Source organism: Lipophrys pholis (assembly GCF_963383615.2).
Source record: "Lipophrys pholis genome assembly, chromosome: 1".
Classification (NCBI taxonomy): Eukaryota; Metazoa; Chordata; class Actinopteri; order Blenniiformes; family Blenniidae; genus Lipophrys; species Lipophrys pholis.
Genome location: NC_137635.1, coordinates 20,527,506 through 20,543,869, shown reverse-complemented (window position 1 = coordinate 20,543,869; position 16,364 = coordinate 20,527,506). Strand labels below are relative to the sequence as shown.

Sequence of the window (16,364 nt, the reverse complement as noted above, 5' to 3'; positions counted from 1 at the left end):
GAATCTAAATGTCACCTGTTCGATGACAGACCCTAAGGAAGAAAAAAACATCACGTGTTTTCATACTTGCTGGAGCAGTTGTATTGAGGCATCTCCTTGCAGTTACTTCGTCTAACTGATAGAGGGCAGCAGAGCTCAGTGAATCTCCTGCTCCACTCCACAGTCTGCCGAATTAAAGTCTTTGTCTGTTTCTTGCATTTTTGTCTTTATCATCAAGGGTCTTGTAATTTAAAATATTTTTCTTTAAAAAAAAAAAAAAAAAAAAAAAAAAAAAATATATATATATATATATATATATATATATATATATATATATATATTTGAATTATCAAGATCAGTTTTGCATGATGTATATACAAAAGTTGTGGTTGGAACTTCACCTCAACACACAAACAAACAAAATCCCTGCTTCAAGGGCCTTTCTGTGAGGCATTTGCAGGTTCTTCCATGCACACAAGGGTATTTTATCCCCACAGAGGTTTTCTCAAAATCTTAATTTGGCCTTCTAAATTGTCTGTATGTGTTTAACTGTCTGTCTCTTCGTGCTTTCCCTGTAATTATCTGTGCAGGGTATCTCTTGAATTCTCTCTGGAGCTTCCAACTCTACATTGGTTACAGATATAGAAAAGATGCATGTATACCAGCCAGCCTAATACTGGGCTGGTGAGCTGTTGCCTCGGTAGGTGGGTCTGACGCGCTAGGCGGCTATTGTTTACCTTTTTGCTTTGTGTCCATCAATTGAGTCCAACGATCCGGTAAGATACAAAAAATCTCTTTATTTTAGTGCAAGTTATATTACCTCAAAGTTCAATTCAACAGAGCACAAAACACAAGCATATTCCGATAAACTCCGCCAGAGCGGTCAAAAACCTGTGTGCCCTTCCGGGGTCAACACCTGTCTCCTCCTTCATTGCCCCAGTCTATATGCGCATGACGTCAGTGACACACCCACACAGGTCAAACATTTGTACACAATCCAATATATCACATTTGGCTCCTACAGCATGGATAGAGGGTTTTATACATTTGTACTATCCAGTAAGCATAAATCTTTTGACAGTCAACATGATTTTGTGTCAACATAAATTTAACCTTTAACAACCCCACCCCCATTGTTGTCTTTTGGCTGTGATGCACAGTACAAAAGTGGTTAGTAGTGAATCACCTCACAGCTACAATGGGCCTGATTAAAACCAGCTGGCTGACATCATCGCACTTTGTGGTTTGTATCTTTTCCCTGCTCCTGTGTGGATTTTGTCAGACTCCCTCTCTGGATCATAAGACACACATGTTCGGTCAATATGTTAGATACATTGACTTGTTTTGTTAATGTTTCTTCACCAGTGTTTATAAAAAAATAGGAATAAAAACACTGGAAAGTCCCTGATAATTTTTTTACTGCATGCTTTGAGATGATCTGACTCACAATTCACCGTAAACATACATGTGACGTTGCTCACAATAAACTAAAAATCGGAATGTCTATACATCAAATAAATATGCTTTTTTAAATGGAATTTCAGGAAGTAAAACTGATTCATGTACAAAGAAACTGAATTTATCATACAATAGTTACAATACAATCTTCCCATTGACTGTGATTAAAACTCTGAAATAATGTGGCTCATATGGTGTACAGGATTTGATCTCTGTACACGGTAATGCACCCACGGATTGCTGTACATACCTACAGTCTGTAAGTTTCATCGAAGAGTACTGATGAACCGTCTCCTCAGTCTGGGTATTGCTAATACATCATTATCTCCTTTGGCGCGTCCTCTGTAGGCCTCTGCTGTTCTCTTCTGTGCGTGTAGGCTGCATGGTCGTACGTGTAGACCAGCGCAATGGCACCAAGACTGAGCACAGCGTAGGGGATGACCAAGTAGTATCCCACCAGCATCACAGCATATGTGTCCTTAAGATCGACAGGAACAGACGCGGAAAGGTTCTTCACCAAATCTTCCGTCATCCCGGTCACGTTGAGGTTCAATACAAATATGATGAGGACCACCACAGATAAGCAAACTGCAGGGGAGAGAGAGAGCCGTTAGCTGTGCGTGTGTGTGTGTGTGTGTGTGTGTGTGTGTGTGTGTGTGTGTGTGTGTGTGTGTGTGTGTGTGTGTGTGTGTGTGTGTGTGTGCCACTCACCACTGATAGAGCTGCAGGTGTAGACGCCCAGAGGCCCCATGTAGGTCTCATAAGGGTTGCTGACACTGTTGTAGAGGGAGATTAGGATGCTGCCAGCAGAAAACAGCAGACACACGACCAGTAGGAGCACGACCAAAATGTGCAGGGCTCTAGGGGCTGCTCCAATTTTATTCAAGGTTGGAATCACTGCACACACACACACACACACACACACACACACACACACACACACACACACACACACACACACACACACACACACACACACACACACACACACACACACACACAAGGCAAAACATATTCCATGTGTAAGAAGTACAGTACAGCTTATTCATCCAGGAATCACATCATGTCATGGGAGGGAGAGCTGGAGCCCATCCCAACTGACATTGGACAATTTAAACCTCGGAGAGGGGGGCATTTGATGACAGCAGAGACAGAGAGACAGACAATCACGCACACACACACACACACACACACACACACACACACACACACACACACACACACACACACACACACACACACACACACACACACACACACACACACACACACACACACACACACACACACACATCACATTCACACCTACAGGACATTTAGAAAGCTCAGCTCTACTCAAACACATGCTTCTGAACCAGAGTAGCCAGTTGTAATATTTCATTTATTTTCCTCTTGTAATCGCTTTGCCCCTACACCTGCCATTGGTCCCGAAGTGATCATTGGGGACATTGCCACCTGTCACGGAAGTAAAAAGCTATTTGATACAGGAAGTGTTGGACTAGTCTTATCAAGTTGTATCATGTTTTTCATTCCCAAAAGACATACATAAATGTCACACTATTGTACGTGATAATAGAAAATGTTAATATGTTGCATAGGTTTCACTGTGAAATCTTATTAACTGAACTGAATGTAGGTAGGCCCTGGAATTACATATGTAGTCATTTATAGTATAACAAAAAAAATACATCCTCTGGAGCCACACTGCTGTGAAAAGGTAATCAGCTACCTGTATTGGTACATTCTTTTCTAATGTGACTGAACTTTGTTTGGAGCTGTATTATTTGGGTGACTTGACGCTTACCTTCAAATCCATCACGAGACCCAAAGGGACAACCTACTTTGTTCACTAGCCCTTGGAAAAGACCGATGGTGATGGCAGCACTCCCATTGAAATTGTTAACGCCACCTCTTGAGCATAACATGGTTGATTCAGCCCACTGTGTTGAAATGCTGAACCCCAGCAGCCCAACAGACACAGAGGTAACCAGCGCACTGGATATGAAGTGCAGAGTCTTCTTAGTGGAGGGCATTATCGTTGTATTCCAGTTGCACGAGAGAGAGAAAAAACAAAACAGTCTAAATCCCAGCGTCTCCTCTCCAAAGCTCTGGATGAAGCTTCAAGCAGATTAGGACCCTCTGATCCTCTAAAGATTGTGTGTGCGTGTTGCTTTCCAGGGTGGAGTGATATATATACACTGCTGGTCGTAAAATCTCCTGTTTATGGCAGCGACCTTTGGTTGGGAAGGAAAAGACAAGAGCTGGTTGTCATAGTAGTTGCACCAACAATTTAAAGGTGACAACTGTGCCATATTTGGCCTGAGACCATGAAGGTAAATCACATTTCGTTGTGGTGGCTGGTATAAATGGGACCAAATTGCCCACCTGAAGAGAACATCTGCCCGACAATTCAAAGAAGGGTATTTTGAACCGTCTCATCGAATGAATCATGTTCACAGTCCTAGACTCAAAGTCCCATTCTCAATATTGTGGGGGCCATAAAACTCAAAGCAGATTAATTATTCACACAAAAGTCAAGGTTCCTGGAAGAGGGATCGGTGTGATCAGTGAAATGTTGAATCTATGACAGGAGGCGGGATCATTTCAAAGAGGAACTAATAACATGTTTATTTCATGGAAAACCTGAGTAAAGTGGTTTGGACAATTCACGTGGTTTCATTGGGTTGTCTTCATTCTATTACTTCTGTAGTGTAACAGTTTTATTAAGAAACAAGAAAATGTGATATTTTTCCAACATGATGAAGCTATAGAACTCTTGAGTTCCTGGTTTATTATAATAACAGATAAGCAGTGACAGATTTTGATTTTAGTGTGACATTCTTTTCATAATTTTTCACGTAATATACTATTAAAGAAATATTTTCTTCTAGCCGCTCCTTTCCAATCATGGAGATTTCGATTTGAAAAGGTAGAGCGCGTTAATATATCAGTCTATCTGCCTTCAATTTCATGAACAAATAAAAATAGACAGATAAATAAATACATAAATACAATAGTGATAAGAGAGAACCTTGTGATTGTGGGGACAGACCGGGAGTCCTCGGGTCTCATGAGGCTGCAGGTTGGCACGTTGTAATAAAGTTTGTGGCCAGACTGTGGCTCCCTCTCTTCACCAGACAGTGGAGGGGAGCCGTGTGGTCCCTGACAGCCGATCCTGTTATGTTGGAGTAAACACAAACTCCTCCTTCTCGGTGACAGGCGGCAACACTGAAGCGTCGCCTCGCCTTTTCCAAGACAATCTGCGCTCAGGACTTATTGTTGAAGCCATCAAGGTGAGTGTGGGCATCACTTTATTCCCTCACATGGTCCTTCGCGTCTTGGCACTTATTCGGTGTACGTGAGACGTCAAATCTTCATTTTTCTCTCTCTCGCTCTCTCTTTCCCTTCCCTGTCACATGTAACGCGCTGTTACCTGTCCGTTACGCACAGCAGCGCACGGCTGGATTTTCTAATGCACCGTCCATTTCAGGTGGGCTCTAACGTGGCAGCAAATAAATCCCCCGTTCAAGTCTTTGACGTGTGTCGTTTTGTTTTGAAGCTGACCGTTTGACAACCTGCAGCGACTTGCAGTCAAGCCGGCGGTGCGTCAATGTGGGTTAATGGATCAGGCGTTTGGAGTTTAGTGCGGCTGATCTCCTGCATGTGCTTATCAGAAAAATAGAAATAAATCCACATCCATTTTTATCTTTTGCAACGGATATTATTATTCTTTTCTTCATATCTGACAGCTGACGCCATGCCTGTGTGGGCTACATTCGCCAGTTTCAACATGTCGGTGAACACGGGGCATATATATATATATATTGTGGATAGATGCGCAAAGACTGGCCCCAAAGGAACATCCTTTCCTGAGTGTTTGAGTTTTGTTTTGAGATTTCACCCATATTTCGTATTGCGCCTTCCAATGTAGGATTGGCTGGGAAATGATTAACAAGCTGTAATTTATGAACACTGGGCATAACATTATTTTTCAAAGGTGAGGTTTCTCTCAGCAACAGATTACAATCACTGGAACAGATTCTCTTCAGCAGGTTTGTAAGTGAAGGGAGGAATACATTTCACTTATCAGATCCTGGAACAACAGAGAACCTGGACAAAAGGAAGATTGCATTGTGATGTATTAATATAATTGGGGAATAGTGTGTCACTGACCTTTAACAAGAAAATTAAATTCGCTTTGACAGCGTATAGGCTTGTGGTTTCCAACCTTTTCACCCCCTGAAGATTTCACAGATCGCCTCAAAGAAATAATGTGGACTGATCTCTGATTCTCTAAAACATCACAGTGAAGCCAAACGCTAGCGGACACACTCACTCTCACTGAAGTTGGAGATTTAGCTTTTGTATTGACAGAATCTGTATTTAACCAGTGAATTATGTGTAAATAATTCTGGTCAATATAGCTTGGTCAAAGTGGGGCAGTGGTTTTGCACTTGTCACGTCACCACAAGTCAGTTTGAATGTGCCGGCCCGATTTGGCCTCTGGGTTTCTCTCACAATCCAAAGACTTGCTTGTTACAGGGTAATTTGTGTGTCTTAATAGAAGTGAATGTGTGAGCATCCGTCTGTGAGGATTAGCCTTGTGATGGACAGACGACCTGCTCAGCTCACCCGGCCTTTCCACCCACTGTTGGTTGAGGTACTCCAGCGCTCACACACACTCATTTAGACGAAGATCGATGGGTGAACGTGACCAAGAACTTCAGCCTGAGTACGGCTGTGTGTCACAAAGTAGAACAAAGTGAGCATATGTTTCTTTAAAGCCTGTCCTTTAGTTTCATGTTGATGTGGTGCATCTTCCTTTACCCCCCTTTTAATTCCCTCGACTTCTCTGTTGTTTCAGTTGTAGACAGCGAGTGTCTGTCTGCGTTATTTCATTGTGAATTCCATTTCAATTATGCAGTTCAGACCCCAGGAAGAATCGCGATTGCTCTGGCAGAAGCTAATGAGGATGCAATGAAATAAACAAATAGTCTGTGCCCGCCAAGACAAATGAGAGTGCGTAAGGCCGCAGGAAGAAATAACGTTTGACTGCAGAGTTCTGTTGGCAGATTGATTTGCCTTTCATCTCCTTACAATTCATATTTGACTCCAGTGAAACGTTCTTCATCGAGGTTAATTCGTATTTGCTGAAGAGGAGAAATCTTCATCAAAGAACACCTGGTAGAAATGAATTGGCATATATTTGAAATGTTCCTGGAATGTCTTTTTTATGCTTGTCTTATTTATTATGTCTCAGGACTTATATATTTCATTGCATGCTACAAAAGAGTTGAAGGTATCAGCTCCTTTGGTTTCCCAATAAACTGCTGCAGCATCTTCACACGCTTTTAACTGCAGCAATTGTCTTCATCCAACATTTAATTGGTGTTTAACATGGCCAAGATGTTCTCTCTGGTTTTTATTCCCTGTTATCGTTGGAACTGTAAAATGGTATATTGGATTGCTTGTGAAGTGCCTGCTATTTGAGCGTGGGTGTGTTGTGTGCAACCAACAGATGTGGTGATTAATGAAATCCACAGTGAGGTGGAGAGGAACGAATTGTGCATACCTGGAGTTTCTAACAGCCTGCCGAGTAGAAACATGAAATTGCCGGCCCTGGAGTTAATCGCTGCAAGCTCGCCCACCCTCCAATCTATCTGCCACTTCTCTCCAACTCCTGGAAAGAAAACATAACTTTGAGCTGTCACGGAGAGGCTACACACTGCGCTGCGCTCGCAGTCATGCGGCAGAACACATTAACTACACTCTGCTTGAAGGTCGGTTCATGCACGTAAATCTAATTGGTTCGAAGTCACAACAAATTGTAACAAAGTTGGTCTCACTCTGATATTTTTAAGCAAAAGTAGTAGGAGATCTTGTAAAGTAGGCACAGGAAGATCTTTCTTTCAAACAACATTTATATCCAACCTGTTGTAGCTTTGCTTGCCTCAGTGGAAGCTTGCTCAAGCACATTATGCTCCAGTATGTTGCAACCAGAGGCTTGTTTGTGCTTGTGGCAAGTGCTGCAGAATGCGAAGCCTGCAGCCTGCGTTTGGGTTTTGCCATTATGCCTAAATAATTTAGTAATGACAGAACATGCGCTACAGACTGAGGCTAGAACTACTTAACCCCCACTTAACCAGACAAATTCATTCAAAACTCGGCATCTTACATGAGATTGTATTTACATCGGTAAACTGAAGATAAGGAAAGTACTGGTAAAGTGTAATATGAATAAAGAGAAACAAGCCATTTTAGGAGGTTGGGAGGAATTTGTTCACACCCAGGAGATTCCGCTGTAGGCTCACAGTCAGGTGGGATCTCACCGACACAAAGGGTGTGCCATCAGATTAGACCATATATTAATCACTCTGTGAGTACAGTCTGCAGCAGTTCAAACTTCCACCTGCAGCCCTGTCTCCCCCACCTCAACGACTGATCAGTTCAACTCCATTACAGCAAGGAAAGTGAGGTTCTGTACAGTTTTAAAAACAAACTAGATGATTAAATCAGCATCAGTCAACAGGCAGGTAGGCGGGCTCTTCTCTGATATGCACACTGCAGTTTGGTCTGTTTTGTTTCTTTCCTCTTTCAGGCGGGCTCTGTGGGGTGAATGCCATCTGCTGCATGACTCCTTGTTCTTCTCATAGCTGAAGATCCTTGTTTACGGCTTCAGCTGTCTGCTTGACATTGTAGTCATGCTCAAGATTGAATGCGCGGACGATCGGATGCCTCCCTGATGACACTGCAAGTCATCAGGGAGCACAATGTGCTCGAAAGATTTGTGTTTGTTTACCATCAGCAGTGTTTAAGAGTCAATTGGGTCGATGCTTAAACAGCTGGACAGAGATCAAAGTTTCTCCTCTCAGATGCATCAGCAGTCACCCACCATCTGTTCAAAGGAGGCTTTGTATGTGACTCCTCGGAGATAAGACGAGGACCAATCACATGAGACACAAAACATATTTTTAGTAAAAACTTATATTTAATCACTTGATAACAGTGGTGTAAACTCCAAAAAGCTCACGACAAGCTCTTCATTATTAAATTAATGTACACTGATAACTGAGGATCATCAAAGTGTGTAAAACCAAGAAAATTCAAACAAAAATCACCCATCAAAAAGGTGTTTTTGTTGAGCTCTCAGGTTTCCGTCAGAACAGAAACGAGTAAATCACTTTGTTTGAAAAGGAAAATACATATAGCCCAGGGAGACACTAAATGATGTCACTCCACAAGTAGTTATTTGAGTGGACCCACGGTTCAACGCATAGCTCCTCTATTGTATTTCTGTCAGTTGCTACATGAGCACACAACAGAGAACACTGTGGAGCTAATTGAAGACAAGTTTTGGGACACTGAGCCGTGTCTGTTGGAGACGCATGGATATGCAGGCAAGAAAACCAACATATCCAAAACCTGTATCTATTAGTGCTGGCAACTTTCAGAGCGTTGTGGCCATTTAAAAAAAAGAAAAGAAAGAAAAGATAAAATATTATAAAGTCATTTCATGACTCTTTTTGGCCTCATTTCTAGGAAACATTGTAAATTCTCACTGCAAACATACATTCCACTTAATCTTATCTGAATGAATGAAACGTGAAGAAACAAAGTGAGGTTTTCTTCAGTAATCAAAGGGGAACCCCAGACGAACCCAGCTGATAGCACTTTCACAACCAGGGAGAATAGAATCCAGTTGTTTTGAATGTGTTGAAAGGTCTTTGTTTGATCATGCATGAATCCCTGCATGAATCTGATATGGAGTCGTGAGCATGTAGGATGTCACACCCACACATTTATTAGATAGCTTGATGTTTATGATAATGTAAAACCGTCTCCAGAGTTAAGTGATGATGTAAACAGTGCGAAACCGAAGCCTGCTTCCATACATGTGTCGTAGTTATTGATGTTTCTTTAATGGTTCAGGCAAAACAGTACAGAGCTTGCTTGGATTGAGACATGACAAGAGGCTTTTAACTGATTCCAAAAGTAGCAAGTGTGTGTCTCCCATGAAGATCACGCTCCTTTCTCTCACTTGTGCTGGACTATAAACTGAAGTTAAGCAGAAGATGCATTAAGAGCTCACTCAATCTTCTGCTCTATCCTGATCATCCGTGGCTTGTTCTGCCAGGCAGTTTAATTCTGTGTGATACCAGCATGCTTAAGTCCTGCACCTCATAAAATGCTCATCCGCAGCTGCTTCTGTTTTCACTGAAGTGTTGATGTCGGTCCGTGCTCTTTCGGCTGTCTGACATCACAAGCCACTGACTTAGTGCTTGTTTGATGTTTTGAACTTCATTTTCTCCAAAGTATTTGGCTGCAGATCTGATCGAGACAGCATGAGAGCTGGGTGTAGCTGGTTAAGGGAAAGAGTGAATGGAAGGAAATAATGGTTTAGCTGTATCACTACAAAGGTTGTTGACAGAGTACAGTGCTTAATGAATAATGGATGCAGCCCACTTCCTATTCATTCTCTCAAGGCTTTCTGCACAGGGTGTTGTGTGTGTGATCATCACATCTGTCCTACAATATTTTCATTGTGCTTTCAGCTATACGATGCAGTTCGGAGGCGCTGGCATGACCCCAGTCAACATCATCACCCATGTACAAATAGATAATTTAAAAGGTTGTTTAATTTGAACGTGACGTCGCTTGAGGAGAGAACAGGCATTTAAACACGCAATTAATCACTTATATACTGATGTATGCAGAGAGGAGCCGGTCCTGCTGTTATTTTATTCATTCGGTGTCTCGTCTGTTTTGAGGTTTCTCTTAACATCAGCATTTCCGCGACCTGTAATAATTATAAAAGTGCTGATGATTTCGGAACGGCCGGCATTGACAGAGACGAGCATTAACACAGTGTCTGGTTTGTCTCTTTTTGCATTGAGCTAAAAAGGAAGTGGTGTGGCGACTGGAAACAGGTCAGATCTCTTATTTTATTAAAGCACCTTTTCACTTCAGACTCTTAGGGAAGCTTCATATCGTTAGAGTTTTTTTTCTTTTCTGACTGTGATAAATGTGTATGAATGAGCAGAGTCAGATGCAGCAGTGACCAGGGTCAGCCGACACGTGGCGCATGCTGATGTGCATGTAAGGCTCAGCCAAGTGCCAGAAAGTGCTAATGTATGGGATGATAATCAGAGCTGTCCACTGTGATATAAATGACCAAGGTTAGAGGCAGGGTGGGTCATGTACTCCGTTTGAAATTAAATGAGGGAAAAAACCTTGAACATGCTTCATTCTAGTGAATTCCCGTCGGCATGTTCGGATGTTATTTCTGCTGCTGTTAAGTAGTTTCATGTCTTTGTGTGAAATATGAAGAAAATGATGAGCAGACTGATAGAGTAGTTAGCACTCTCACCTCACAGAGTTTGAATGTTGATTTTCCACCTTTCTGTATGTGGAGTTAGCATGTTCTCCCACTGCTTGAGAGGGTTGTGTGCAGGTACTCTGGCTTTCCACAGTCTAAAAGACAAGTAGCGAATATTTTGGCCCACAATTAGCCATGCAGGAAAAGATGCTGGTTTTTTTTTTTGCAAAAGTTAACATTTATTAAATAAAGCTGATCAAATATCAGGTGTACTATGACCACCTCACACATACAATCCCATCCAATAGATCACCTGCAACAACAGTCAACAGATAAATAATTGCCTTTCTAAGTTCATATATGGAAAGTTTGTGTTGTTGGTATGAATTTATAACGTTGAAAAACTGTACTGCACTTTTAGATTTTGTACTTTGCACTGTTGCATGTAATGTTATTGTTGAGTTTATTTTTTTTTATACTTTCACACCCAGTTAGTGACAGAAAGCCCAAATTAGTAGTCGTTTTTAAATGCTACAGTGGGAGGTAATGATTTGTGCTACATACTTGTTCATACACAAGTAAATAACAATAAATTGAATGAAATATGTGGCGGGCTCAGGGTGAAGGTATCAAGGTTGTCCAGTAGAAACTGAACCTGCCCATCAGTTAGATGAAGTGGTTCAGAAGATTGATTGATAATCACTCAGAAGATTATATTCTCGTGTTAATGAGCATGATAACACCAAACAGACGTAAGTTTATTTTTACATCATCTGTTTATTTCTCCGTCTTTTTCCCTTCTAACACATGAAATGTTATTTCCACTTTCAGTAATAAATATTTCTCCTGAACATCACATGCCAGAAATGTTGAAATACTGTATTTCAACAATAACTTTCAGCTTGACATTTGACACACATGTATTTAATTATTAGTAATTGACCTTATTTTATTTTATTTTGTTAAGTCACCATTTTACTATCTCATTCTTTTTTAGCTTGTTTTATTTTACTTTACGCTATACTGTATTTATTTTCATCCAGTTTTCAACAACAGTTTTTAGCTTTCCTGAGTCATTATATTTATTTATTTGTTTTCCGCAAGGTCTTTTAATTAAGCTTCATGCCACTTGGTGAGTTTATCTTTATTAAAATGCTTATTTTGTATTATCACCTTGTAAAATCCTCTGTGAAGCACTTTGAGTGGTATTGACCTGCATAAGAGGTGCTGTACTAATAACGATTGATTGACTGATCGATTCTCATTCCTAGCATTCTTATCCAAGCATTTTACCTCGAGTGCTGCTGTGTCACAGCAAAGCGTTTTAATCGGGGATTTAATCCAAATACTGACGTGCATTCAAGGCTGAAATCGTTCATCTTTCACTCTTTGAGACCTGTATGTAATTGGCTCCCACTGCTGGTTATGTGCCAATTCATTTATTTTGTAAAGAGCAGCCGTTACAGCCACTACAATAGTAACACATTTTGATTAGCGGATCGGTTTGTTGTCGTAATACTGATCAAATGATCTTTTTCAAGGCGTCAGCTCTCAAAGAACATAAACAAGAAGTTCTTTGTATTTCATTAGCAGCACCATGGTGCTTTTTAAACACGATGGCGGCTTCACATCGTGGACACTGTCATCACATTGCAGTTTTCATCAGAAACATGAATCAACAGTGGCAGAAGTCATCAATATTAATTTTGAGTAGAGGCGATAATAGGCCTGGTGCTCACGGGGAAGGTTGGATTGATTTACTTGTGTAAGGAAACACTCGCCACACCCTGACTTTGCCACACCGACCTTCAGATCTGAAGATCTAATCTATAAATGCTGTGAACTTTGCAGCAGGGCGTCGTGTATGAGGAAGAAAAAGGGGTTAAATCAACTGGTCACATCTTGTAGCTGCATATGAACGTTCTGCTTTTGTGGTGTGTGCTAATGAGTCAAACTGTGCTGTGCTGTATGTGGCTGCTCATCGCAGCATTTGGTCACTCAATATGTTTCCTCACTGGGAAAACACACTGTTGACAATAACACTTGTCTAAATACTGCCAAAGCCTTTTTGTGCTCCGCCAGAGCCGATGCCAGATCCACACCATTTGCTTACAATGATGAGACGTTTATTTATCAGAATTAGTCTATTTTGAAGCCTACTGAGATACAAAAGGCGGAAAGTAGCATTTAGTAGGCTACTTCTTGCTGATTCGTCTCAAAGATATACTGAATATCACAAAAAGAAGTGGACATTTTAAAGAAAAAATATCAAAAAATGTTGTTATGCCTTAAATATTAAGACTTGATTCATCCATCCAACAAATCTATTTCAAGATATCGAGCATATGCTGACATAGAACAAAAAAGCAGAAGGTCCTGAATTAGAGACATTGAAACGAACGTATCTTTGACATTTGACTTTATAAATAACTGAAATCAGGAAAGTAGTTGATGATCACATTAAAAATAAGAAAAAGCTTTTTGGGGATTTATTTCATTAATTCATTAGTCTTTTATTTGCTCATTGATGATATGCTCATAGTGTGTTACTTTAAAGGATATTAAGATATTAAGTTCATGAGTTTTTTAAAAACTTTTCATACATTTTACTTGCATGTTGTGTTTGGGGAATGTGGAAGTTACATGTTCTCACTGTGTATATGTGGGGTTTTCTCTCTGGGCTTTTCTCCCTCAGTCCTAAAACATCCATATGAGTATATATTTACTGATTTTAAGGGCTGACACGTTTGTATCCACACAGGTTTTTTAATCAGATGTGTGTTGAGTCCTTGTGTTGACGCTGTTTTGAAACCAACTCCCAGGATGCACACATCTGAAAAATCTCACTCGGTCTTTATGGCTGAAAACACTGAAACGATGACGTCAAGCCCGCATCTCCCTTAACCCGGATACGGTAACCCTGCCAACCAACACAACAATGGTGGATTTGTGGGTTGTGCCTGTGCCAGAGAAGCTACTGAGCTACTTGTTATGACACTTCACTGTTTAGAGATTGTTGTTTGTGCTTCCTGTCTTCTCTGAATAGTATGAAGATGGATGAAGAAAGCCTCAAGAAACCTGGTCAAAGTAGTGGAGAACAGAATCATCATCTCAAGGCTTTAAAGAAGCTATAAAGGATGTAAACAATGTGGCGGTGATGCAGTCTGGAAAAGTTCCAACCTCTTTGAGATATCGCATGTGTTGCATATGCTGATCATACTCCAGCAACACACGCTATTGGACTCCTCCGATATCCACCCACGCTTTCTTGGACCTTCTCGATTCATTGCGCCTCGTGCAGTTGTGATAGTTGTGTGTCAGATAACGAGGCGCATGGATCACCGAGCGTCGTCGAGAAAAACCCCTGAGTGCTTTCCTCTGCTGCTCCTCCAGAGCCGAGGCGAGGAGGAGAGTGAGGTTAGAGATCAGGGTAATCATAATAATGATGTGTCCCATGGCTGAATTCCACAGTGCGGCTCTTTGTGGGTCCAGCCTCGTCGGTGGGTGGCTCCTCGCACAAGCGCCTATTTTACCACTGCTGAACCGTGGATTGTTTGAAACTTCTTCCTCTCCACTTGCGCTCTCTCGGCATCTGGAGCCCGAACTCAAAGCAAATAGGCATGATGGGGTTCGTATTTTCACTGTTGGAGGCGCTGTGTCGCTCTGCCATATGGCACGTTATCCTGTGAGAAATTTAATGCATTCCATTGAAAATATACTGGATGACCTCATTTATATATCTCTGTTGTTTTTATATCTAAATCCCACTCCCAACGGCTATGATGGTATGTCTTTGTAGATTAAAAAACAGGTAATTCAAGAAGGAAAAATGCATGAACAGTCTTAATAGAAATCTCCTGTATTGGTGTGGTACACTCCTTATTTAATAAGTTTCAGCAGTTTGTTTGCTAATAATAATAATAAAAAAAACTTTTTGTAGGTGATTTGTCATGCGGGACATGTTCAGGCTTTTATCAGAACGGCTGGGCAGTGGATTGTGACACATGACTGACATTACAGGCTGAAAAAGATACTCTGTTTGCTGTGGAGCGCGAGGGGCTCAGCCAGGAGACAGGAAAGGATTTGATCATCAGATCTGTCCTCCCTGGAGAGGGAAAACGCCTTGTGCTCTCAACACACTAAGGCACTCCCTCATTTGCAGTCTTTTATGCCCGCCTGAGATGAACTAGTGTGTGATGGAAAAGATAGTAGATACTCGTACAGCTTGACTTTTTCTTGAACGGGCCGCAAGCTGGGATCTTTGCCCCAAAAACAGAGACCTGCTTTGTGTCTATTGGCTGTCGTTTCCTTGATATGAGGCGAATGTTGCGTCTGCTGTGTCCTCGGCAGCATTTTAAACCAGATCTGACACGTAGACGCAGTGCTCCAAGCCTTCAGCGATTCCAATCCGGCTTGGCTGGAGTACAGCAGGAGATAAATAAAAGGCCCTGTCCTGCCACCAATTCATTACTGTACTATCACATTCAGCAGCTGGGCCACAGCAGGGGACTAGTTAGCCGCTTAGTTAGCCAGGGAGATGCCTTCAGCTTCATGGCAAAAACCCATTAGTGCGGACTAGTTGGAGTCCATTTTCATTACGCTCAGCCTGAGCGGCGCGCAGTTTCTAACTCCAGTGAGTTCTTGGTTCTTCAGTGCCGTCCTGAAACCAGCCCGACCTACCACGTTTCTGCTTGATTGTTTTCATTAGCCCGCCCGCGGTAGCTGGATACTTCTGGCTGCCACCGTGGATGTCGCTTTCCATGCGCTCCGAAAGAATGTGGGAGAGTTGACGCAGACGGTTGTTTTTATAGCTTCCCCAACCATGCTGTTACTATCATATCAGGCTGATATAAAATCCAGGTTGCTCCAGGCCACACATTACACTCTGCATTCCTGTGCCTGTAATTGGTTATTGTCAAAATATGCATGGGGGTTGGGTGTGAGCTGGGAAGGGAAAATGAAGTGAAAGAGGGAGAGAGAAAAAATAGGGGGTGGATGTATATTTCAGTTCAAACTACAACCACAATACTCAACTGGGAAATATGAAATCCAGGCTATGGAAGCAAAGTGCCAACTCCCCCCCCCCCCCCCCCCCCCCCATGTGATGAAGAGGAATTTTTTAACACATCTTTCATTTGCATGTGTCCAATTAGGTTCCCTTCAGATCCTGCTGGGGTGATGGTGGTAGGGGAAGCTGGCTGTTTGGCTCTTTTCTCTTAAAATACAGTGTTTGCCATCAACGCATATATGCCAGCGTGGATAGATTTGGGTTATCAGCCAATCTGTCTGGATTTATTTTTGGTGGAGAGTACACAGTGGCACAGAGCAGATGAAAACCTACTCTCTCACTATATTTCCCCTCACCAAGAAACACAGCTGACAACCAGTAATTTCAGTAATTTACAGTTAGCATGAAGCAAAATGTTTGCTGGGTATATGCAAGCACTTTGTATTTATTTATTTTTAACCACATTTGATATTTGTAAATGTAATTTCTCTCGTACTTTTCATGTCTTTGGGGCATGTCAGCTAAAATGTCACAGATGATGGATGTGAAAACACTTTTCTCCCCACAATACATTCCTGGTGTTCAGTTTGAACTCTTACTTAA

The 16,364-nt window shown here is 41.7% G+C and overlaps 2 protein-coding genes across 6 annotated transcripts in view; one reads left to right on the top strand and one right to left on the bottom strand.

Annotated features, from left to right (window-relative positions):
- Positions 1–756: 756 nt before the first annotated feature.
- clrn3 (clarin 3) lies at positions 757–3,507 on the bottom strand. The gene is made up of 3 exons (XM_080482559.1): positions 3,242–3,507; positions 2,149–2,334; positions 757–2,025 (listed from the first exon to the last, which is right to left on the bottom strand). Exons 1-3 carry the CDS (start codon positions 3,468–3,470, stop codon positions 1,748–1,750), a joined length of 693 nt encoding a protein of 230 aa, XP_080338685.1. The 5' UTR covers positions 3,471–3,507; the 3' UTR covers positions 757–1,747.
- Positions 3,508–4,644: 1,137 nt separating this feature from the next.
- Positions 4,645–16,364, top strand: part of LOC308121096 (receptor-type tyrosine-protein phosphatase epsilon-like) — a 52,188-nt gene continuing 40,468 nt past the window's right edge. For 2 of the 5 annotated variants that reach the window (XM_080482167.1, XM_080482165.1), the window contains exon 1: positions 4,645–4,730. The gene's annotated coding sequence lies outside the window, so the exon portion shown is untranslated. Of the gene's footprint in view, positions 4,792–7,797; positions 7,908–16,364 lie in introns of those variants that run through there. The other 3 variants (XM_080482166.1, XM_080482168.1, XM_080482169.1) reach the window with 3 other exon arrangements.